Source organism: Triturus cristatus, chromosome 1_2, assembly GCF_964204655.1.
Source record: "Triturus cristatus chromosome 1_2, aTriCri1.1, whole genome shotgun sequence".
Taxonomy (NCBI): domain Eukaryota; kingdom Metazoa; phylum Chordata; class Amphibia; order Caudata; family Salamandridae; genus Triturus; species Triturus cristatus.
In genome coordinates this window covers 1138622868-1138648922 of record NC_140580.1, presented here as the reverse complement: position 1 = coordinate 1138648922, position 26055 = coordinate 1138622868, and the positions used below count along the sequence as shown (strand labels likewise).

Below are 26055 nucleotides of genomic sequence, written 5' to 3'. Positions count from 1 at the left end.
CTTGGACCGACATCGTAATAAATAAGCCCCTTCGTGTTCACAGTGAAGTTACCTGTAAAGATGTAAAACAAGCATTGGCGTAGACAATAGGTCTCGCCTTTGGGAACTTATAAGTGTTTAGTTATCCAGCACAATATCCTTGGTGCAACAACATCAACTGTTGCATGGCTAAATACTTATAAGGTCCCAAAGGCGAGACCTAATGGCTATGCCAATGCTTGTTTTTCTTCTTTAGCTATGCTGCTCAGCATCTGGGAAGTTGTACCACATTGGTAAAAAAAACATTGGCTCTTTAATAGCGGAGACCAAGAAAGCTAGGAACAGGGAGGTCGCGGGGCTTGAGGCTGAAATACTGGAGTTGGAGGCTGAGCTAGACTCGGGTGTTACTCATGAGGGGCTTCATGCCCTTAGCTTGAAACAGTTTGAATACAAATCCCTTGTCACTGATGCCGCCAAGACACTGTACAGGGAACAGCAAGGTAGACTGTATGATGTCGGGGATAAGGCGGGTAAACTGATTGCTTGGCTTGATAAGAAGGAGAGAGTGAATCGCGTGGTCCCTGTGCTTCAGAACCCCGATGGGGTGCGTGTGACTGACCCTGGCGAGATTGTGGAGTGTTTTGCTGACTATTTTCGTGTGATCTACTCCCCGGTGTCCGACAGAGATGTGGCTGACTCTTGTTCCCTGTTGAGGGATATTGCGCTGCCTTGCCTGTCTGAAGAGGATCGAGAATGCATGGATGCGCCGTTGTCAGCCGACGAGATCGCGGCCGCGATTCGTTCCCTTCGTACTGGTAAGGCTATGGGCCCCAATGGCTTGCCCATTGAATTGTACAAATGATGCCCTGATAAAGTGGCGCCGTTTCTCCGTGATATGTTTTTGGAGTCGCGTGAGCTCGGTTCCCTCCCTAGTGACCAACGTCTGGCTACCATAGTTGTGATTCCTAAGGAGGGCAAGCCTCGTGATCGTTGTGCCTCATACAGGCCCATTTCCCTATTAAACGCTGAACCGAAGATTCTTGCCAAGGTCCTCGCTAATCGCTTACTCGCTGTTATCTGTGACTTGATTCATCCGGATCAGTCCGGTTTCATTCCCCACCGGAACACTGCTCTCAACCTGCGGCGTTTGCATGGCGTTCTCGCCAGGGCGGAGTTTCTTTCCGAGCCGGCCATCTTGGCTTCGTTGGACGCCACGATGGCCTTTGACACGATCGAATGGCCATACCTCTGGGCCGCACTGGCGAAGTTCAGTTTCGGGGCGGGATTTATCAGTTGGGTGAGACTTTTATATACGGATCCGCTAGCTCAGGTTGTTGTCAATGGGAGGGTGTCCCAGCCCTTCGCTCTCGGGAGGGGCACTAGGCAGGGGTGTCCGTTGTCCCCCCTGCTCTTTGCTCTTGCTTTAGAACCGCTTGCAGCCTGGCTCCGATGGGAACCGTCGATAAGGGGTATTCAGTGGGCCCCTGGCTTTGAGGACCGAGTCTCGTTGTATGCCGACGATATTCTCTTGTACCTCACCTCCCCGCGTGAATCCCTTAATGTCCTTTTTGATGTCCTCACTTCTTTCGGGAAAAACTCCGGGTTGACTATTAATTGGTCCAAATCTTGTGTGTATGTCATTTCCGGTGGCCTTCCCCCCCTGCCGAATAGGTTTCCCATCCAAATTTCGCAATCCGGTTTCAAGTACTTGGGGGTCTATGTATCGTTGGACCCGGCGGTCCGCCATGAGCATAATCTCCTTCCTCCTCTTCGGCGCTTGAAGTTGGATGTGGCCCGCTGGCGTAGGTTGCCGTTGTCGCCACTCGGTCGAGCGGCACTTTTTAAAATGATGTCCCTGCCCAGATTTCTCTACGCACTCCAGAACTCCTTTGACATTATTCCGGCGGCTTATTTCCGGGAGGTAGAGGGTTTGCAGAGGAGACTTATTTGGGATGGTCGCGCTCGTATAGCTCTCGCAAAACTGACTCTCCCCTGGTACGACGGGGGCATCGCGCTCCCGGATATCAGGAGGTATTATTGGGCCTCCCAGCTGTCCGCTATCAACCATGCTACTTACGCACCGGGTCCGAATCCGGCTTTCGAGATGGATAAATATCAGTTGCCTGGTGGTGACTTCAACAGAGCACTCTATTCTCGGGCGGCTGAGAGGAACCTAACGGGACCCACTAAGATTGCAGTACGTGTGTGGAGGGCTGCTAATGTTGCCATGGGTTGGAATGAACGCCTGACACGAGTGACCCCCTTGTTTGCGTCGGACGGATTGGGATGCCTCTGGACAACGAAAGGCTTTGAGAACTGGGATATGATTGGCATTAGCAGAGTGGGTGACCTCTGGGTGAAAGGTGCGGTCAAATCCTTTGCGGTGCTTCAGAGTGAGTATAAGTTGAGTGAGAGGGAGTTCTTCAGGTACGTACAGGTTCGCCACGCTCTGCTGTCGGCCTTTGGGGCAGGTACCACGATCCCCGCAGCTTCCCCACTCGAGGACCGTATACTTGATGGTCATCTGCCCGATAGTACGATTTCCTTAATTTATAAGAAGTTAATTAATAATCGGGCAGACCTCCTTGTGCATCTTCGGGAGGCCTGGACCGGAGACGGGTTGGAGTTGGATGACGAGGACTGGCAGTCTGCACTGTCCTCCCCGAAGGAGGTCGCCATTTCGGCCCGTCTCCGTCTTGTCCAGCTAAAAATTCTTCACCGTGTGTATGTGACGGGTCCTCGGTTGGTTGTGATGGGTTTTTTTTCGGATGGGCTGTGTAAGCGCTGCTGTGGATTGAGCGCCACCTTCCTTCATATCCTTTGGGAGTGTCGCGAGGTCGCGGCTTATTGGCGCCGTGTGCATGCGGTGATGGAGGATGTCACTGGGGTCGCTCTGTTGCCTGAGGCTCGTCGATGTCTGCTGAATGTATGGGAGCCTAATGATTACAACGTTGCCCAGGCCCGGTGGGCGGCACTTGGGAACATGATTGCAAAGAGGGATATCGCGTAGCTTTGGTGTTCCCGACGGCCTCCCACCGTGTCAGTGTGGAAGGAGAACATGGATTGGTGCATGTTCAGAGAGAAGACGGTATATCTGGTTCGGGGCAAGCCTGGGGCGTGGGGTAAAATTTGGGGTCAATAGAACGACTACCGAGGTAACATTTGTACGCCCCCTTTTGAAGATACTTCTGACATTCCTCTGTCCCCCTGATCTGTCCCCCTGATCCTGGGGTTCCCGGAATACTGTACTTGTTATGTGGATGGTTCTGACTTCCTCGCTGCCTCCCCTCCCCCCCGGGTTGACTTTATTAACCTCCTGATTCTTTATCTGGTATGGTGGGGTCCCCCCGTCGGCGCTCGGCACCATTTAGATTGTTTCTCGCCTTGAGTTTTGTTTTTTGTTTGTTTTTTTAGTTCTCTTCAAAATTTAAAAATGTCTGTATCCTGTCTAACTTTTGAGTTGCCGAGAATAATTCTATATTCCTGCTGTGCCTTTGGAGATCAGTTGCTGCTCTGCGACGCTATGTAATTGACTGGCACAAACTAGCGGCCGGCCCTGGTGGTTGTAGGCCCATGTCTGTAATTTTGACTCTCTGCACAATAAAGTTTTTCAAAAAAAAAAAAAAACATTGGCTAAGCCATTTAGGTCCTGAGTGAAGCTTCAAGCTACTTTGTTTTGAAGAAAAGCTTCAGAAAGGCTACTTGTTTGGATTAATGGCGAGGTGACCTCAGATTTAATTTAAATTACATTTTCTGGTGAGCATGCATTAATGCATTATTTACGCAAGAATTCACATTGGGAAAAGTAAAAAAAAAAAAATCATAACCTTTTCTCAGGGAGAGCGTGTAAATGCATGCACGGTGTGCTGTAGGCAACTTTTAAGCTTAAAATGGCTAACAGGCTGGCTTCGATATTTCTCACAATTTACCACTAGCATTACTTTGATAGTGAAATTATGCTAGAAACCAGAAAACTGATACCAAATATGTTCAAGCGTGATTGCTTTCCTGGGTTCACAATTCACAGGGAAGTCCAATCTTCAACACAGACTCCCTATACGGACTGCAGGGGTAGGACACCGCTCTCTCCTGGACAAACACACACCTTTGGTACTGAGAGCGCTGCGAAGCTAAGCAACCGGCGGGATAACAAATACCTATCATTTCACACAGCTGCTTGAGACAGAAAGAGCAGCATAAAGTGCGTGAGCTGCCGGTAGGATGGCTCAGTGAGTTATTGAAACGTGATGAGTAGGATTTTGGGGTCAGTAAAATGAGTAATACTAAACTTTTTTTTTTAAATTTCTTTTTATTTGCATTTCAACAACAGTACAAACACAATACACTGCAGAATGTATAGAATCCAGTATAGACGAGACAGTCACCTCCATATACAACGATGTCCATAATGCCAATAGGTATCCACACAATAGTGCCAGAGCGAGACACAAGAGCAGAATCTCCCCTCGTCTCAGCCCCCAATACACCCCCAACATCTCCCACATCTTCAGCGTCAGCCGCTGCAACCCCTCAGCAATCTCGGCATCTGTCTCCCCCCGGTCATCCGGCTCGAGGGTCAGCGCCCTACAACGGATCGAGCGGTGTTTGAAGCAACCACTGTGAGAAAGGGCCCCATATGTCCCGCGGACGCGTGCGTGGTGGCAGGAGCTCCCAGAAGAGGGTGAGCTGCGTCTGGCAGTATACAGCACTCTTAAGCCACTCCCTGATAGTAGGCGTTGTGGTAGCCCCCCAGTGTATCGCAACCTGGCGCTTAGCAAGTAGGAGGAGCATGGCCGGCAGTCGGCGATGTTTAGGCTTGACCATATGTAGGATCCCCAGCAGTGCAGTCTGAGGGGTACATGGAATCGGAAGCTCCGTAATAAGACACACCAGCCGCAGCACCTCTTCCCAAAAGGGGGCGATCATGGGACACTCCCACGCCATATGCAAGAAGTCAGCGCCACGCGCAGTGCATTTCCAACAATTGTCCGTGTCTCGTAAGCCAATACGATGAAGTCTGCGTGGGGTGCGATATATCATATGTATGTACTTGAAATGGATAAGCCGGAGTCTGTAGTTAGGGGATAATGTCTCAAGCATTCTGCAGCATAGGTCCCAGTGGGTATCGAGAATTTCAGTTCCCAACGCAGCGCTCCACAGATCGCACGCCGCCGGGGTCACCACTGGATGATCGCTTTGCATGCGGCTATATAGCCGAGAAATCAGCTTGCGCCCCGATTCCACCTTCAGGACATTTTCCAGAGCCATCAGACTGGGCGGCGGCTCCGGGAATGTCGGGAACAGTGCTCTACATGTGTGGCGAAGCTGGTGATGAAGCAGGACGTCTAGCGCCGTCGGGGCCTCCGCAGCGCACATCTGCGGTAACGTGATGAAGACACCATCAGGAAAGACGTCTCCCGCCGTATGGAGACCCCGAGACGCTGCGCGCTCTCCCGTTTTCATGCTCTGTAGCGGGGGCCACATGGGGTTCCCGCGCAGAGGGATTGCCGACGTATAGAGAAGATCTAACTTGGCCCGGCGGCGCAGTCCGTCCCAGGCCCACTGAAGCGCACGCACCGTATCGATTTCGTTCCGCCTGCTCTTGTGTGGCGCATATAGGGCAGTGCGGAGCGGGAGCGGGCCAACCATGTCCGCCTCTATCGCCACATGTGGCTGATACGGCGTGGGGTGTACCCAATAGTGCAGGAATTGCGCCTGCGCACAATACGCATACAGCGCGAAGTCTGGCGCCGCCATACCTCCCTGTCTTTGTGGGAGGGTGAGCGTCTCCCATGCTACCCTCGGCTGTCTACCCCCCCACACCAGTTCGATCATGAGCGATCGTATCTTGTTCAAGAAGGGTTTAGGCAAGGGGAGGGGGATATTAACAAAGAGGTAGAGGAGCTTGGGCAGTATGACCATTTTGGTCACAGCTATCTTACCCGCCAGGGACAGGGGCAGGTGTTTCCATCGGCCTACCCTTTCCTCTATCCACTGCACAGCCCTCCCGTAGTTCTCCGTCCACAGTTCCTGCATGTCCGTGCTAACCCATACGCCCAGGTAACGCACCGGCCCGTCCGCCCACTTCAGCGGGCAATCCGGCGTGAAGCGGGATGTCGCCTCCGTTAAGGGCAGGAGGACCGACTTCTCCCAATTAATAGTCACCCCTGAAAGCAGACCATACCTCATCAGTTCACTCGTCATTGGGGAGAGGTTAACCTGCGGGTCAGTCACATAAAGGGTGATATCATCCGCGTACAGTGAAATGGTCAGCGCACGGGATGAAAATCCAATTCCCCTGTTCGCATGATGTTGCCTGATCCGGGCTGCCAAGGGCTCGGTTGCAATCGCGAATAGTAGGGGCGACAGAGGGCAACCCTGTCTCGTGCCCCTACCGATGCCAAAGGGCTCGGAGACCAGCCCGTTCACCCTCACACGGGCAGTGATGTTGGTATAGAGCAGGCGAATATATCGGATGAACGCGACGCTTACTCCCATTCGCTGCAGCAGGGTGAACAGAAACGCCCATTCCAAGGAATCGAACGCTTTTGTGGCGTCCAATAGGACCACTGCGGCCTTGACATGAGGAGCCAAGTAGTGTAACACTCCGAACAGGGTCCGTAAGTTGTGGGTCGTGGAACGGCCCGGCACGAACCCCGATTGATCTGGGCGGATCATTAGTGGCATCACCGGTTGTAATCGCAAAGCGAGCATTTTCGCAAATATCTTTGCGTCTGTATTTATAAGGGACAACGGCCGATAAGAGTCACAGCTCTGGGCGGCCTTCTCGGGTTTTAAGAGGGCAATAATGAGGGCCTCTCTCATGGACGCGGGGAGTATCCCAGACTCAGCCGCCTCATCGTATACAGCCAGCAGCCGGGGGGCGAGGATGTCAGCGTATTCCTTGTAGAACTGTGCCGGAAGACCGTCCGGTCCAGGCGCCTTGCCAGGGGCCAAGGACCCCAACGCCTCCTTCACATCGTCAATGTCAAAGGGGCGATCGAAATAACCTTGTTGATGCGCATTAAACCAGATCAACTGAACCGTGTCTAAGTAATCAGCAACGTCTGCTGCGTCAGTCCCACCCCTGGAGCGGTATAACTTTTTATAGAAGGACCTGAACGTATCCAGTATCTCTGGAGGGGAGTGCACGGTGTCGCCCTGCGCCGTTTCTATAGAAGGAATGTAAGAGGAACCTCTTTGCGAGCGCAGCAGCCGGGCCAATGTTCTACCCGGGCGATCCCCTTCGCCATATCTGCGCGCCGCTGCGTGTCTGTGTAGAAATTTAAGCTCCCTGTCCGCCTCGGCCTGGTATTCCGTTAGGGCGGCGCGTGTTTCCGCTAGAGTGGTCGCTGAGGGGTGCGAGCTATATTGTACTTCTAGATTATGTAAGCGGCCCTCCAGTCTCTGGAGTGTATTTCTAATGGACTTCAGCACTCTAGCCTGTCCCGCAATGCAATGGCCCCGGATTACCACCTTGAACGCGTCCCATAGGGTGCCAACCGACGCCACTGAGTTTGTGTTGAGTTCAAAGTAATCAAGTATATGTTGGTGTACCTCCTCGCGGAATACCGGATCTAGCAAGGCCTGCGTAGGTAGCTGCCACGTGAATGGGGCAATGTATGGTTTGGGGACCCGTAGCACCAGTTCAACCGGACAGTGGTCCGATAGAGTACGCGCTCTGTGTTGCACGTCAGACGTCCAGGCTTGAATATGTGGAGTTATTAGCCAAAAATCTAATCTAGACCACGCCTTTCTGTGTGGGGTGAAGCATGTGCCCTCACGCTCGCCGGGGTGCAGGATTCTCCACGAGTCCAACAGGTTATATTCTTCCATTAGACCTCGAAGAAGATTTGCTGTTTGCGGATGATGCGTGCGCGCCGCACCTTCCCTGTCATTTTCCAGCGAGAGTACGGCATTGAAGTCCCCTCCCCATATGTACTCCCCCGCGCCAAGGGATTGTGCCTTTAGCCAGACTGTCCGGAAAAAATCCGGGTCATCCGTGTTGGGACCGTAAGTATTAATTAGGATTATCTGTTTATGGAACAATTTCCCCAGTATGATTAAATATCTGCCCTCCGAGTCGGCAGTTACTTTAAAGGTTTGCCATGGTAACCCTTTGCGTATTAAGGTGGCCACCCCACGAGAGTAACTGGAGCATCCAGACGTGTGTACCTCACCCCACCTAGCATGTCGCAATCGGTCTCCCGCTTTCTGTAACAGGTGGGTCTCTTGTAAAAGACATATGTCGATGTGGTGTCTGGCCAAGTGCGCATGCGTCAACCTAATCTTGCGATGGTCATTAAGACCACGTATGTTCCAAGTCAGACAGCGTAACTCGGTCAATGGAGCAGTGGATAATAGTCCCTACGCAGCAGTGTGCCAATGTGCGGGGCTAGGGGCAGGGCGAGCAGCCGGGTATCCAGTGTACCAGTCCCGACACTTAGCAAGAGAGCGTGGATGTGTAGAGGCAACACCGAGTCGTCCATCAAAAGTGTATGACATTTCTGCAGGTTAATAACAACAAACAAAACAATCCCCCCCACCCAACCTCCCACTCCAACCCCCCAATTAGGTTGAGATGCCGTACCCCTCCCCAATTTAACCCATAAAGAAGTCAGTTTCACGGGAATCATCCCTTCGAGGGCGTGGGGTTACCTGCACACTCCCCCATCGGTGAACAATAGGGTGGCCGAACATTCCACCTACCAAAGCCCCAAGCAGATCATACACAACAGGCAACGACTTATGCATCACCCTCAGTATTAACGGTGTCACCCGTGGAATCTATGTCCAAACATGAGTCTGTGGGATCCCAGATGCAGCTAGTCTGTTCTACCGTCACCACCCACCACAGGCAGCAAGATATAAACATTCAAGTAAGTTATGGGTACTCATCCGCAGATTGACCTGACATCATGCTGCACAGTAGTATAACAGGGGTCACAGAAAAGTCCGGCAGTTCATTCCACGTCGCTCAGCTGGTCCACCGGGGAGGTCGCACGACTTGCGCGCTGTTCCCCAGTCGTTCGCTCCGCTCTCCTGGCAAATTTCAGCGCCTCCTTCGCCTCCGTGAAGATCAGCTGCTTCCCTTTGTGGTGAATTTTTAACTTGGCAGGGTACAACATGGCATATTTGGTCCCCACTTTTTGAAAGAGTTTTTTGGCAGGTATGAATTCGCGCCTCGCTGCCTGCACCGCCTGTGTGAAATCGGGATATAGGGAAATGGCCATGTTCTGGAAAGTGAGGGCTCCCTTTTCCCGGGATAGCCGTAGTATAGTGTCTCGGTCACGGTAATTGAGAACGCGAGCCAGGATCGGTCTCGGTGGTGCCCCAGGCACCGGGCGAGGACCAAGTGTTCGATGTGCACGCTCAATCAAGAACATTGCCGACAGTTCTGCCCCAAATAAATCGCGGAACATGCCTTCCACAAATTGCTCCATGTTGCCGATATTTGTGGACTCCGCAATTCCGAGAATGCGCACGTTGTTTCTGCGAGAGCGGGCTTCCAAATCCTCATTGCGCCCACGTATTATATCCAAGACTTTGTCCATGTGCAGCAAACGTTCCCGGGTTTCCCCCAGGCCTTCCTCGCAGTCCGCAATACGCGTCTCAGCCGCCGTTAGCCTTTCCCCATGTTGATCGACTGTGCGCGACAGGCCCTCCATTCGCTGTGCCATTGTGTCAAGTTTGGAGTCAATTTCCCTCAAACAGCCCTTTAGTTCACGGAACATACCCTTTATGTCGTCTTCTTGTGAGGGCTCCATCTGTGTCTCAGGGACCACTGTCTGCGATGCCGGCCCCACTTCCACGTTACGGGCGGATTTTCGCTCGAACTGTAGCCGCGGCTGTTTATTGTCCGGCTTGCCCATGATCCCGCAGGGGAGATCAGCCAAGGGGATCCGATGTTGGGGGCGATCACAGGCCAACACACTTCGCAGTCAAGTGCCGCTTCCTCGGGAGGTCTCCCCTTGCAATTCCCAGGCCAGCGGCCGCGACGATCGGCCCACCGCGTCGACAGAGAAGGACTAGGCCAGGCAGATACGCCGACTCAAGGTATTAGAGGGAGCGGCCCATCACCCTCGCCCAGCCCTACAGCCGGGTCGCCAAGTCTCCCCGTCCAGTGGCGTGCGCCAACTCCACTTTGGCGCGAGGTACAAGGAGATTGCCGCCCTCAGTGGTACACCTATATCCGGCCGCGTCGCCACCAGGCCTGTCGCGAGTGTTCCTCCGGCAGCAGTAGGCAACAGCCCCAACCCCAAACAGGGCCGGGAGAGCGAAGAACAGGCGACCTCCTCCAGCAGCCAGGCCAGCGCCGATCACTCTGGCTCCCCGGAGCGCGGTCCACACGGCGGCGGCGGCGCCAGCCGCGGCAGAACTAGCAGGCGGCTCCGCAGCGCTCAGGTCCTACCGGAGTCATCGTGGTGTCCTCGGGTCTCGAATTACTTCCAGGAGCGGTCCGCACGCAATCTCCCCAGGCTCCCGATGTGGCTCACCGGCCCCACGGGCCCCGATCTCAGCAGCGCCGCAGGTCCTCTCCGCCTGGTCTCCCCACGTGTCCGAGCGAGGGCCCAAGCCGGGGACTCGCGCTACAGCGATAGCCGACCCTCGGCTCGCGGGGTTTCCGGCAGCACAGCGCAGGGCCAGCGCGGCTGCAATACTGCACCGATTTCCTCCGCGGAAACTGCCGCCAGGTCCCCAGGTCGTCAACACCACGTTCCAACCGCTCTGGCTGCCCGGGCAATGAGGCAAACACGGATGGGTTGACGGATGATGTGTTCGGCCGGCAGAGCCCCGTTAAACGGCGGCCATCTTGCGGCTCGGCCACGCCCCCAGTAATACTAAACTTTGATGTCTTAAAATTGGCACAAGTCCCTACAAAGTTCTATGTAAGAATTATTGTCACTGTTGTGGTTGTTATTGAATAGTGAAGAGACCAGAAGAGGGCGAAGAACGGAAGAGAGGCGAGGGCAGAGAAAGCGCTTGTTAGTAGTACTGGGAGAGATGACATTGCCTCGTTTGTCTAGGGTTTGCGATGTAATCTAAATTATTGAGAGAGCCCCACTTTAATACCAGCCCGACTACAGTCGCATAATAGAAGAAAAATACGATTCAAAGTGCAGTACTCGTGGGCGCCTTCTTCTAGCAGGAATAAGCTTGGCATAATGTCCCATCCCACACTTCGTCGCACATTTGCAGAAATTTGGAAAGCCAAAAAGCATCAAGCAATATGTGAAAGGACATGTTCAGGGTGAGATTTCAGAGAGTGACGTCAAGAGAGTGATCTCCAACACCTATGCTAGTTCACAAACATGCTGCAGGTTCAATGGAAATGGCACCAAGAAGTTAAATCGTAGCCAAATATTTACGTACTAGGTAAGAAGAAAGGACGCCAATGGCCTTTCCTCTCTGATGAAAGTTATTTCCAACGCTATATGTGCGTGCCCAGAAAGTAATAGAAAAAAATCAAACTTGTTATTAAGGTGTCTAAATAAGATTTAAAAAAACTAAAATTGTGAAATGCATGTGAGGGGTTGCAACGCGAGCATAATGCCGCATCCTTGCCTTCTCAGGTGACGTCACCTTTTATCCGGCACACCCTGCTCAGTACCCTTCATACATTACATACATGCGATCATTCACACACTGGGCACGGATGGCGGTGAAGTTGCCAGCAGCAAGAGCTGTGCAAAATATGAAAAATATGTAGATATGCGGATGTGTGTGAACGAATAGACACAAACACGACGCACAAAAGCACACATAACAACATACTCATTACTATAAGTAAAGCCACTGTTTGAGCGAAGAATGTAGTGGGTTTAACAAGTGGATTCCTTCTATTCTAATGTTTTCTGTGTAATCATAACAATAAATATATGTTATGCCACTAATAATAATACGTTTTTATCAGGCTTGCTAACGTAGCTCAATATATGAAACTATGCAGTGACGCAATTGAAAGTTATTATGCGTGTTTGTATGTTTAGTTATATTTACACCCTAGGGGAGAGGAGGGAACGCGCTGCTCACTGAGCTCCCTTCCCTCTTTATATATGTGTATACTATTTTCCGTACAGGCACATTAAAATTGAACCGCCGTGGTTTTGAAGGTTTACATGTTTTATAGTTTTCTATAGGTCCACAGATGCATGCATTGATGCATTGCAATGGCTGAAGAAGACATTGTAGTGATTGCAAATACATGCATTACATTTATATTAATGTTATCTGTATATAGGACACATGGGACAAATAAATAAGATGTAAGATAGAGATAATATTATACTTTTATCCAGAGTTTGCGCTGATTTTCAGTTGCTTTGGGTTGCATCATCGGGAGCAGGAGTTGGTTAACATTTACAACCAAACTGATATGGACTGATGTGTGTTTGTGTGGGGGGGCTGTTTAATGCATCCATCATACAGTAAAAGATTGCGAGCGTCGCGCTCACCACAATCTCCCTATTGTAAAACTCTGCTGTGGCACGTGGACACCTGCATGCAGGTGACCACAACGGGCGTCAGTAGTAACTGCATCCACTCAGCGACGCCACGCCGTACAGAGGTGCCCCACACCAAAGATGCCCAGAGATGTCAGGTGGATGCGCAACGACCACAACAAAGCTCATCGCGCGTATTTGTACATAAACTATTTTATAGTGTGCATTTATTTCTCTTTTGCTTTAGTGTGGTAGAGCGCCGTTCTAGCTGGTCAACTGCACCCTCATGCCCCAGCACCCCCACACCTGCCTTCTTTCTGCCAAACAGTATGTACATAACCTGCAATGAATCGTTGCGCGCTCGTATAAATATAAGGGATACGGCACATTTTCAGAACCGTAATACCCTTGGTACTGTTACGTCGTTTGCCACCACAATTTTGCAAAGTATTGTATTGCAGCATTTATGAAGGTTTTTATTGTATGGGGGAAAACATCGAAAATCCTACATGTTTTGTATATTATCAGTTTAGAATAATAACCACGTTTAAATTAGTTAAACATTTTACAAAGAAAGGGTTTCTGAAAAAGTGAATACAGCCTACTTTTTCAAAATTAATTAAACCGCTGAACCTCACCTATGTCAACATTGCAAAGTTATTTTCAAAACAGTCAATGAGCTTAAAGTTATGCTAAATATAGAAGTGAGGGGGGGGGGAGGGGAGTGCTGCCGGGAACACACACAGCGTTTCCCTTGCGGGAGCGAGCAGGGGCACCATCCAAAGCTCACTTCCGCAAGGGAATCGCCAAACGTGCACGCGTTGCCATTGAAAGCAATGCAACGTGTGCACGTTTTTCACCGAAAAAGCGACTCGATTACAAGAGGTCCCCTCCTAATCAGCGCATGCGCGCTGCGCAGGGGAGACCTAAAAAGGAAAACTGTCTATGTTCCTGTGTATTTGTAACTGCCAAAACCGTTGCATTACCACTTGCTTTTAATAAAAAGTGATTGTAGGAAGCTGGCTCTGTATATGGTATACCACTATATTCTTACACCGTGCACAGAATCCAGAGATTCCCCATAAGGGGCCTTAGTGCCAACACAGAGCAGAGTAAGATGTTTGTTAATGACTAATGGATGAGACACGACTCAAAAAGGAGAGCCAAACTAATTTTAGAAAAATACGCTTCTTTCTAGATTTATTTTGAGAGCAAGATGTTCGCAAAGAGGTAAGTACGTTTTTTAGGAAAAATACTTTATACTTTAAAAAGTGGACACTTTGTGCAATTTTCAAGCTTTGCAATTTTAACCTATGGGATGAAAACAAGAATGCAGTTTTTGCAGGTAAGTACTTGACTTACAGATTCAGTCTTCAGGGTCTTTGGTCATTACCAGACAGGGTTCAAATTAGTTCCAAGAGTGCACCACCAGTGGCACAGGGGCGGCCGGGTGCAGAGGTCAAGTTCGAGGTCGGGCACCCAATGTTAACCAATGGATTCTGGGGGTACTCGAAGTAGCACTGATCACAGGTAGTGTCAGGGGTCAATCTCCTGGAGTAAAGGAAAGTACAAGTGGGACCAAAAGGCAGCACTAAACTTACACTCTTAGTGGCACAGGGGCGGCCTAGGGCAGAGTGCCAACACAACGTCGAACGCCCAATGTTAACCAATGGGGGAGATCTGTCTTGAAGAAAGGCTGCAGACTCAGGCCTGTAGGCCGAGCAAAGAAAACCCACAGCTGCCCAGTTAAGTAGAGATGTTTGGGGAAGTAGGGACACCGATGGTTGAGGTCCCCAAGGCCCAGGGACTTCGGGTACAGGGATGTCCTTAGGCATCCGAAAACTCTTACCGGGCAGGTCGCGCTTTCAGGGGGTGTCTTCAAGTTGAGGCAGCAGGCGTTGAGGAGGAGTCCGGCAGGGGTCAGCCCATGGTGGACTCGGGCTCAGAACCGCTGGGAAACTTTTGCAGGACCAGTGGGCTGAGGGTGTCAGGAGCAGAGGTGGATCCGGAGGCGAGTTCTCGGATCCTCAGGGCAGAGTTCTTTTTCTTAGCAGATGGTTTCTTCTGGACAGGTCTGCTGTCCACGGGATATTAGGAGTCTTTCTTGAAGGCAGGCAGTCCTTCCAGGATTCTGGAGGTCACTTGTCTGCGGGGTGAATCACTCTTCTTCACCAGGATCTTTAAGGACTGCAGACAGGCCGGTAGGGCTGGGGACAAGTTAGTTGATGTCTTCTGTCTGATTTCAGGGTCTGGGGGAGCCAGGAAAATACTAGATTTTGGAGTGTCACAGGGGAGTAACAGGTAGGGACCAATTGGTTACTTACTTGGGGTGTCCACACCGACTATTATGCCACCCTCCTGAGGGACAGGGCTTAGCCCTGGCCATGACTGGATATGTCCCATCATCTTCAAGATGGTAGTCACTAAAAAGTGTGCTTTACCTCGACTCCAGCACCGGGTGGGGGGTTGGCGAAGAGAGGCACACCTTCTATTCTTTTCAAGTTTTCCTGCCGGTTCTCCTGCCAAAAGTGGGGGATTGAACTGAAGGTGGCCGTATGCGGCTAGAAACAGAGGCTGGGGTTGCAATACAAAGGCGGCAGACCGTTGAAGCTTCCCTCTCGAGCACTGTGCTATCCTGGGGAAGGTGGTGTGTTTCTGTCCTCAGAGAGCAGGGGCTCTCGACTCATGGGTCCAGAAACATGTCTGGTGGAGGCAGGCTGCCTAAAACTTGTCAGAGACCACACCAGGATTGGTAGGTTGTCAGGGGGCACCTCAGAGGTGCCCACTGGGTACATATTTTAATAAATCCCACACTGGCATCAGAGAGATCTTTACAGTCCACACAAAACTTCATTTCTTTCTTTCCACCTCTGGAGTGAGGTTTGGAGACTAAGACAACGGGGCTGGCCCAGGGGCTCTCTGAAGGTTCAATGACATCCAATTCCAGCATCTTGCTTACTTCAGCTTGGATGCTCTCTCTGACATGATCGGACTGCCTGTAGATTTAGCTTTTAACAGGTAGGTTGTCACTAGTTCCACATCATGGGAACACCAGGTAGTCTAACCAGGGGTCGGAGAGAAGAGCGCAGCATACTGATTGAGAACGTGCCTGCAATCAGCCTGTTGTTGGTCAGTGAGAGTGTCTGACAAGACCATTCCATCAACAGACCCATCTTTGGGATTGCTGGAGAGGCGATCAGGGAGGTTCATTCTCAGCTTCCTGTCCCTCATCTGCGACAATGAGCATGCTCATATCAGTTTTGTCATAGTAGGGCTTTAGGCGGTTGACATTGATATTGGGATATTGAAACTGCCACGGTCTACCAAATAGGTGACCTCCCCTTTTCTTCCATGGACAGGGTAGGGCAGACTCCACTTATTCTGAACGGGCCTAGGTGCCACAGGCTCCAATACCCATATCTTTTACCCTGTTTGAACCCAACAATGGCAGCCTTTTGGTCATACCACTATTTCTGAAGCTCTTGGCTGGCCTGAAGGTTTTGGCTTGCTTTCTCCATCTACTCATCCATCCTGGAGTGAAGGCCAAGCATGAAATCCAATAGGGCTTGTTTTGGCTCTCCGAGAGGCTTTTCCCATCTTTCCGTCACAAGACCCAGAGGACCCCTAACAGGATGCCCAAACAGAAGTTCAAAGGGTGAGAACCCCACTCCCTTCTGTGGCACTTTCCTGTAGGCAAAAAGCAGGCATGGAACTAATACATCCCATCTCCTGAGTTTTTCAGGGTGTCTACCAATCATGCCTTTCAATGTCTGGTTAAATCTTTCAATCAGGCCATTGGTTTGAGGGCGGAAGGGGGTAGTGAACTTGTAAGTCACCCCACACTCCTCCCAAATGTGTTTTTAGTAAGTAGACATGAGGTTTGCACCTCTGTCTGATACCACCTCCTTATGGAAGCCAACCCTGGTAAAAATACAGAGGAGGGCCTTGGCCACTACAGGGGCCGTGGCTGATGTAAGGGGAATAGCTTCTGGATACCTGGGGGCATGATCCACTACCACCAGAATATATGTGTTCACTGAGGCTGTTTGAGGGTCTAAGGGGTCCACAATGTTGACCCCTACCTTTTCAAAGATTACCTCAACATTTGAAAGTGGAATTAAGGGGGCCTTTAGGTAGCATCCTGCCTTACCACTGGTTTGGCAGGAGACACAGGACTGACAAACGTCATTCAACTTCTGGGACATCCCTGGCCAGTATAAGTGACTGACTAATCTACTCTATATTTTATCCTGACCAAGGTTCCCAGCTAAGGGTATATCTTGGGCCAAAGTGAGGAGAAATTCTCTAAACGTCTGAGGTACTACCACTCTCCTGGTTGCACCAGGTTTTGGGTCTCTGCCCTCAGTGTATAGGAGTCCACCCTCGCAATAGACCCTGTGGGTTCCACTGATATCACCCTTTTCCTGTGCAGCAGCTTGCTGCCTCAGGGTTTCAAGAGTGGGACAGGTTTTTTTGTCCCTTGCACAGATTCTTCCTAGAGGGTCTTTCTGGGCCCAAGAGCTCTACTGTGTAAGGCCCAATCTCCTCAGGCTCAGTTCCCTCTAGGGCTAACAGGTCGTCTTCCAGAGAAGAGGGGTTCTGAGGTGGAATCTGTTTAGAAGCTGGTCCCCCGGTCTTCTTGCCTTTTCTCTTGGAGGGCTGGCCCACTCTTTCAGAATCAAGCCCCTCTTTTTCACTCTTGGCTCTGCTCTGTGCTCTTGTTTTACACAACCTCATTCTGGGAGCCCTAGCATTTTCTCATGAGTCCTCAGCTCGACTCCAGCCCAAGGGGAAGTCTCCAGATCATTTCCAAGCAGACAGTCTACAGGGATGGTTGGGGACACAACCACTTCCTTTTGTCCAACTACTCCTCCCCCTGACAAAAGATACTATAGCCATAGGATGGATCGTTGTGACATTGTCAGCATTGGTGACTGGATAGGTCCTTCCAATCAGGTACTGATCTGACTGAACCAGTTGATGAGCCACCATGGTGACTAGCCCCAGTGTCTCTCAGGGCCTCTACTATTGTACCATTAATCTAGGGGTGCTTCAGGTATTTGTGTAGATTAGTGGGCCAGGCTGCACAAGATTAGGTCTACCCCACCCTCAAAGACTAGAGTTGCCTCATGGGGGGGGGGGGGAGGGGGGGGGGTCACTGACCTGGCCATACCTGGGGTCCCATCTGGACATTAGCAACTGCATGTACTGCAGGTTGGGTGGAGGCATTATTCTTATTTTTTACAGCTAGGGTCTCCAGTTCGGCGTTCCAATGACCTACAATCATGACACCAAGCCTTCTTGGGATCGCAGTTTTTACCCTGGTACCCCCCTTTGGCTGTGAAGAGTCTCTGGGTCCACCCTCCTGAGCAGATATTTGGGGGCCTGAAGAAGACTCTTTGTTTTTAGGATTATCATCTTTCCCTTGGGGGGCTTTTTAGCCTCTTTCTTTTGGTCTCCCCCACCAGAGGTAGTTTTGGTCACCTTTGTCTTGACCTAATGGTCTGCCATCTTCAATTCTTGAAGAGAATGTGGACCTAGGACTACAAGGAATTAATGTAGTTTTTCTTGGTGACAATTACTTAAAAGATGTTCCTTCATTATCAAATTATAAAGCCCTTCAAAATCATGTACATTGTTACCATCTAACCAAGCTCTTAGTGATTTCACTGTAGTCGACAAAATCTACCCAGATCTGGCTCAGGGTTTTTCGAGCCTCCCTGAATCTGATCCTATACTCCTCACTACTAAATCCAAAGCCCTCAATACGTTTTCCCTTCATGTAGTCATAGGATGTAGTCACTTTATCATGGAGTGTCAGGAGTCAATGAATTTTGGGACAATCCCTTTGGGGATTTTAGAGTCAAAAGATTCTATTTGCTCCTTATTTATTATTTTGCTGTCACCAGAGATGGGTCCAAGGCCCATCTCAGCTCTTTCTTTTTCTATGGCTAAGAGTTTAGCTTCTAGAGTTATCATATTGGCCAGTTTCGGAAGATCTGCTTGTCTCCAGTATCTACCTCATCTGGGACACTGCTGGGGTCACTCTCAGTAGTGTCATTCTCTGAGGGGGTAATGATGGGGTCAGAGTCCTCTTAGTCCACCTCTTGGGATTCATCATCCTCTTCCCCAGTGGGGGGGGGGGGGGGGGGGGGGGGAGTTTTACTTGCCGGGGCCTTGTCATTTTCTGCCAGCAACTGCTGCAGATGAGCACAGGTCTTTGAGTTGGTGAACTCTCAGATGTGCGTAGGGGCCCAGGTTGAGTTCCTGGGAGGTCCCTGCATTCTCAGATATGGTTTTTAAAGTAGTTAGGGTCTTATTAGAGACTTACAAAAAAAGCTAAGGACTGCAATCAAAACCACATCATTTTCCAGGCAACAAGTGGGGGGCTAGCAATGCCAAAAGAGGCGCTTTCTCATAAGGATCATCTTCACAAGGTCTGAGAAAAACCAACATGCCCTGCTCTCCAGGGTCAAAAGCAAATCAAACCAACTCTTTGTAACACTGAGAGGCTGCAGAGTGCAGCCTTCCAAATGTTATGAAGTCTGGTAGTGGATCTCAGCAAGCATATAAAACATACTCTAGTACTATTCTGTTTAAAACCTACTTAGTTTATTTTACCAGTTCTAGATGTGTATATAATATGCACATTCATCATGGCATAAAATGGGATTTTCATAGCAGTCACACCAAGAACAATCTGTTTTTCCACCAAAGACTAGGAGTTTTTTAAATATATTTTACACCAATCTCTCCTAACAGAGGTGAAGAGGAATATCACATCTAGAAGGTTATTTATATTAAAAGCCTTTTATCACTGTTAGCATAGAGTAACCTTGTTTGATACTTAACTTGAAGATTTTTCTTGCCTTACAGATTGAGCCTACGAAATATGAAGTTACAAGACGACAATCCAGAACAAGTACCTGGATATGATGCTGGGAACTTTTCCTGTTTCGCCAATATTTTTCTTTCTCAAAACAGACTCATTTGTCTGTGAGGAGAAAGTATCTGCTTAAGAAGAGGAAGGGGGTTGGGGGATATGGTCCATTGGCGAAGATGCAGTCTGGGGATCGAAAAGGCTACAGTTCTAATTCCAGCTTCCATTTTTTGTCCAAACGGTGTAATCCTGTGTAAATGGTTTCATACTATGATACACTGTAAGCACTTAGAGGCACGCCACTTGCAAGATGGCTCAGTGAGTTAAACCCTCACTTCTATCGGCTATGATTCGCAGGTGACAAGTTTGAATACCAACATGGCCACCTCAGCCTCCCATCATTCTGATATTGATAAATTGAGTATAATTAAATTGGATGACAGTAACATCTATTGTTGCTAAGAAATTGCAGGAGTGCAGCTGTACAGGCAGAGTTTGACGTATTTAACCGGACAACAGGAAGCGCAAGAGGGGACAAGGAAGCCATGGAGGCTGCTTTTTGTTGAAGCTATGGTAAGCCCTGTTCCAAGGAAGGGAGCACAAAGTTGAACATTGTTCCACAGTTAGAGGTACAACCACGAAAAACCAAATTGTTATAGGGCCAAGATATACAATGGAGAGGACAAACTAAGTGTTTGCAGTCCTGCACGGAAGTCGGATACCACCAAAAATGGGAATGATATTCACACCTTCTATAATTCATGCCTTTAATAAAATCATGCTTTTCTTACCAAAGAGGAAGGGGGAAATGCTACATTATTCAGTAACTCCATGCAACATCAGATACCAGCCTGCAAAGATTTAGGAGGTGATTACCCTTACAATCAGCATGCCACTGTTATTTTTTTTTTACGCTATCTTCCTTTCTAATTAACACACTGTTGATCCTGCTTATTATTGTATCGTCTCCCATATCAACTGTGCTGCCCCATTAACAAAACGCCTTTGAAAATGCACATTTTTATTTACATTTTTGATGTCATGATAAATACATACTTTTTCACAGAGGTTTACTATCACACAATACAGTGAATAAAGACGAAGCAATTTTACAAAGTAAAAAAAAAAAGTCTTGAAATGTGTAAAAAGCCTATAAAAAAATGTACCTTTTTCTGTAATTGATAAAAACAATACTGCATGTGGGATTAATTCAGAACCTGTCCAGTAAAAACAATGGTCTAATGTTACGATGCCTCTGAACAGTTAAAGTAGGAAATAAAAATAAAATGTGATTTACAGTCTGCTCTGCTCCATGATATAATCTACCATTTATTATCAACAAACCAATTTGCTCTGTCACTAAAAGAGGAAAGTCTACGGATTCAAAATGTAAGTAAAAACACTGCACTTCTAGCCATAGAGAGCTCAGTAGACAGAATTGTGTTTCTCCTAAAATAGTTGTATCACAAACCATAGCTAATCTTTATTGAAATAGGAAGGAGTCAAGTTAATATCTTTATGTCAATACTTGCTCCTTTAATTTCCCCTTAAGCAGGCGCCCTCATAACCCATATACACATATTCATCTTTGCTGTTGCCAGTCTAAGATACAAAACCCTAACACAGAATTTATGTCCAGCTGAAGATCCAAGTATATATTATGACAAGGAAAGGCAGCAGGCACCTACCTGCCTGTGCTGGTAACAGAATGCTTTGAACACATATGTTTGACAGTGTAAGCATTTTAGACAGTCAAAGCTTTACCATTCTGCTGTAGCCCAACTCTAGTTAACTCAAGTAACAGGCACTGATCAGCATACATTAATACAGGCAGGTTTAACCCCCTGCTGTGGAGAAAGATTTGAAAGGTGTAGATAATTAGAGTGGAATATGGGATATGGGCTAGCAGGGAATGTACTACATTGTCACCTCAGTAAAGAAGCTTAACTTTCTACCAACTGTCTTTGCAACAAGAACTGCAACACCATCCAAACTGGAATCCTGGAAACCTAGCTGTGTTTCATAATAGCCTTACATCTGTGAGCCGAACAAAGCAACATGTCCCATTTTAAATATTTCACTACCATACATACAGTGCCCTTTACAGGACTTGTGTATACAGAAGGTGTTTGTTTAGTGCAAACTTAGCTGAAAGGCAGCAGAGTGCTGTACAGGTCAAAGGTAAAAACACAGTCACCGTGTGAGAGTATGGGGAGCTGTTCTGTGGACGGTTACTGAAGGATACTGTAGTGATCTTTAAAGAGGCGTGTCTTTAGCTCTTTCCAAAATTAGGGCACTGTAAACCCGTAACATGATCAACCTGGTACTAAGGGGGGGAACAACCTTTGAGCTGGGGGTGGGAAGAGTTACAAGTATAGTTAATTGTGAAGGCATTTCGCATTAGTAATGCTGACATAATGAAAATGATAGTGCCAAATGTCATATGTAAAACTTAATATTTTTTTTTTTTTAAACATGCGCGACCTGGTAGTGCAGCTTTTCCTTCCATCCCAAAGAACACCCTGCCATGCTTTGATCTGTCAAAAAGTCAGTGTAGTGGATCACAGAAATGCGCTTCTGCACCGTAACCCATTTTCCACCTCTCTCACCTACCCACCTCTATGTCTATTTTAGGTCACTGAAGCCCTTGTACCCTTTGTAATGGGTCCTAGCACAATTTAAGCTCTTGTTGTAAAATCACCTGACGTTTTGTGGCTGCAGCATAGAATTCACTATCAAACAAGCATTGGCATAGCCAATAGGTCTCACCTTTAGGACCTTATGTGTTAAGCCAGAACTTTTGGCTATGTTGTAGAGCATTGTGGCTGCTGTGCATTATGTTGAAAAGTTATAATAAATAGTGTTAAGCATTTTTCTTACCTTTATAAAAACCAATATGACATTATAAACTAAACAACTTGATTAAAAAAAGATTTTAACATAAAAAATGTCTTCTAGTTTTTTGTACTCGCACTGCCAGCTACTTCTTCCTGCCTGTTCTCGTGCTCGTCTGTTATAATGTTTTCTGTTATGGGGGAGCAGGACATAAATAACAGGGGAGAGGAGGTTGGAAAACAGCTTCATATTGAAAATGTTGCTTGGCATCGTAATGGCCGGGCAAGTTAAACGCTCTTGGCTGACGTCTGCTGAGCTCAGCAACAGGTCGTAGTCTACTGACTGAGGTAATGTGAGCGCTGCAAAGTTCTGGTAAATGAGGCATTGCTTGTAGAGTCAATAAAAACGGCAACAGTGCTGTATACAATACCATGTTTAAATCGTTTTGATATTACTATTAGACCGTAACTTCATGTAGACTATAGGATGGAAGCCTCGCGTTGTGTGCCTCATTAGCATGTCTTTAAACGTAAAAGCTGGCTATTCACGATCTAGCACGAACACACCGTAGCTTCGTATTGAAAATGTTACTTGCATGCATGCTTCTCAATACACGATCACTCATCAAATACACAACTGAACCATTGGACTTGCTGAGTAGAGATGCACCTGACATCCTCTTTATCACAGAGACCTGGCTCAACGCCTCATTGGCTTCCGTAATTGCCACAGCAATCCCAGTGCGCTAAAAGAGTCCTTAACAGGACCGCCTTCACAAGCAAGGAAGAGGATTCACTTACATCTACAAGCACATTCACAGAGAGCACCACCCCATTAATGGAACATTTGCACTTCAAGCTGCACTTCAAGCTCCACTTTTAAGAAAACAAAACTTCACTCTGAACTAAACCCTCGATACCGACCATGAGCCACCTTTACCAACTTCATCAAAAACATTGTTGCTCCGCTCATCCTCGACTCGAGAACCAACATTCTCCTCAGTGGCCTCAACTTTCACCTAGAAGTCCAAAACGACCCCTGCTCCATAGCACTCCTCAAAAGCTTGAGCAACATCGGTCTTGTTCCAGAACCAACATTCACCGCCGGACACTTACTGGACCCCATATTCACCACACGCAACTTAATCAAATAAAACTACATGACACCACTCATATGGACCAACCACTCCTTCATCCACTTCAAAATCAACAAACCGCAATTCAACACCCCTACCAGGTTTAGCTTTCCAATCTGCAGCTGGGGCAAAATCACAGAAGCACCTCAGCACGGATCAACCTGGCCCCAAAGACAACCTCGTCTAGGACATCAACAACTGGATCAAGAACTGTACGGACTTCCTCGCACCCATCATACACAACAAGCAATGTAGATCATACAATCAGCCCAGCTAGTACACAAAAGGCCTCCGACACAGCAAATGACACTGTAAACAGAAAGGAAATGGAGAGCCAGCCATGACAGCACCAACAGAAGCACTAACAAGGCTGCACTCAAACGCTATCACTAGCAACTAAAAGACAAGTGAATTACATCGAAGGAAGCTCCAACAGCTGCAAGGAAATCTTCTCGATCGTTAAGGATTTCACCTTGCCTTCAGCCACGGTCACCAACTGCACTGCCTCCCAGTAACTCTACAACAACCTATCCAACTTCTTCCACAGCAAAACCGCAAACATTTACAGCAACTGTGCACACCTACCCAACCCCAGAGAACGTGTTGCTAACCCTCACCAACTACGGCGCCTACCTGACTGGACAACCCTCGGCAGAAATGACACTGCAGCAATCATGCGAACCATCCACTCATAACCCCACCACATCTACAAGTTGGGAACATCACCAATCAGCACCACCCTGACCCACATCATCAACACCGCAATCTGATAGAAACATCTAACCGCAGATTTTTTACCTTAGAACTTCCAGGCGTCGGGGTGGATCCGGAAGATTTTTTATATCAGTACCCCTGCGTGCCGATTGGTGGAGTCAGTCAACTCCGCATGTCGCTGTAGGTGTCTTGTTTGTCGTTGTGACGTCCACATCTATATAGACACCATTCAACGCGCTGACGTCAGTTCTTTTCTTTCCAAGACAGCCAGCGCAGAGCAGTCAAAGAGAGCAACCCCCTGTCACTTTTTGACAGACTTTTTTTTTTAAACGTTTTTGGTGTGTAGGACATGTCAAGTAAAAAGACCTCGGAGTTCAAACCGTATAGCACTGGTCACCGCGCCATGTCAGTCACAGACCCCCATCTTGTATGTCTTATGTGCATGGAGCATGACCACGACCCGAAATAGTGCTCCGACTGCTGGGCCACAGCGCTGAAAACTTTAAAGGAGCGGTCCCTAAAGTTGCTTGCGGCCTGGCGTCAGGCGTTGGAGATCTCCCCAAAAATCTCATTCACACTCCAGGTTGAGAGGAAGGTCCGAGCACTGCTCCTGTGGATCCAAGTCTTCCTCCCCTCACTCGAAGTCACTGAGGTCAAGGAAGAAACACTACAAAAAAACATAAGAAGTCAAAGCATGCTTCAACTTTGACCTGACAAGACGGAGGAGTCTCGGCGTTCGAGGGCCCCCTCCGCAGAGCTGTTTCCCTACCTTTCCGGGCCGGGAGTGACCCCTGCTGAGTTGAAAACTTTTTATGACACTATATGCGCCATATGAGTGGCCTGATCCTGCGGTGAGCCTTCAGGCCCTACAGGCTCATCAGAAGGAGATACCCTGGGTTCTACGCCACCAGCTCTCGCCCAGGGCTCCTCTTGGATTCGGACCAGCACCAGTCGTACCACCTCGACCATCCCCAAAGCTGCTTCCGAAGCCGAGACCCTTGACATTGCCGGTGCCCACTGGTGACGCTTCCCCCATCATTATTCCAGACGAAACAAAGCCGGCTGGGCGACCACCAACGCCATGACCAGCGCCAGCGGAGCAGTTGGGTTCCATGACATATCCTGTGCCTTATTCTGAAGGGCTAGGATAGGATGAGGATTGGGAGGGGCAGAGGATCTCTTAGAAATCCGACCTTCCAATGAAAAAATGGACTGGGTGATGCCAGCGGCGTGGACACTTCCCCAGAGCCTGGCATGCTGTCTCTCCCTAACCTGGCTACGGAGGGGGCTTCATTCGCAATGGTGGTGCATAGGGCTACAGCGGTCTTGGACCTACAGCTTCCTGCAGTGGCGGTCAAGACCAATGTCTTGACAGAGGTCCTGCAGCCTGGTGTCTCCATCCTGGAACTCGTGCTGCCATTTAACAAGGCCTTGACAGATGTTCTACTGGGCACCTGGTCCAAGCTCAGCACAGGGGCTTCTGTAAACAGAACTATCGCCCGTCGCCATTCCCTGCACCGGATTGCCCAGCTTTCTTCTCCAACCACCCAACCCCTGAGAGTTTGGTGGTCCAAGGCTCTACTTCCTGTGGCACGGTACCTTCCGCACCCCTGAAGAGGGAATCCAAAAGACTGGACAGCTTTGGTAAGAAGATAGTCTCTTCCACCAGCCTTGCTTTGCGGTTGGTAAACACTACATGCCTCTTGGGCCATTTCTCCCACTCCCTTTAGGAGACGGTTGCACAAGTGCTGCCACAAGTTCCGGTGGAGGCCCGGGCTGTCCTCTCCCAAGCACTTGTAGATGGGAGGGATGCAGCAAAGTTTGCCATACGCTGTGGCCTAGACACGAGAGACTCGCTGGGCAGAGCGATTTCCTCGATGGTGGCTGTTAGGCACCATGCCTGGCTGAGAACGTCTGGCTTTTCGGGGGTGTCCAAGCCAACCTTATGGACATGCCCTTTGATGGCTCTCGTCTCTTCGGGGACAGGGCAGACACGTCACTAGAGCACTTTAAGGAGTCGCGGGCTACGGCCAAGTACTTAGGCCTCCCAGTGTCATCCCGGCCTGCGT

General features: G+C 49.1%; 2 protein-coding genes across 4 annotated transcripts in view; one reads left to right on the top strand and one right to left on the bottom strand.

Moving 5' to 3' along the window:
- Positions 1-22250, top strand: part of STKLD1 (serine/threonine kinase like domain containing 1) — a 366689-nt gene extending 344439 nt beyond the window's left edge. Inside the window, exon 20 of one of the 2 annotated variants that reach the window (XM_085613866.1) lies at positions 19299-22250. In XM_085613866.1, the coding sequence (XP_085469992.1) occupies positions 19299-19303 (5 nt within the window). In that variant the 3' untranslated portion in view covers positions 19304-22250. The remainder of the gene's footprint in view (positions 1-19298) is intronic. The other variant, XM_085613865.1, reaches the window with a different exon arrangement.
- REXO4 (RNA exonuclease 4) overlaps positions 1-26055 on the bottom strand; it is a 95649-nt gene that overhangs the window by 50286 nt on the left and 19308 nt on the right. The window lies entirely within an intron of this gene.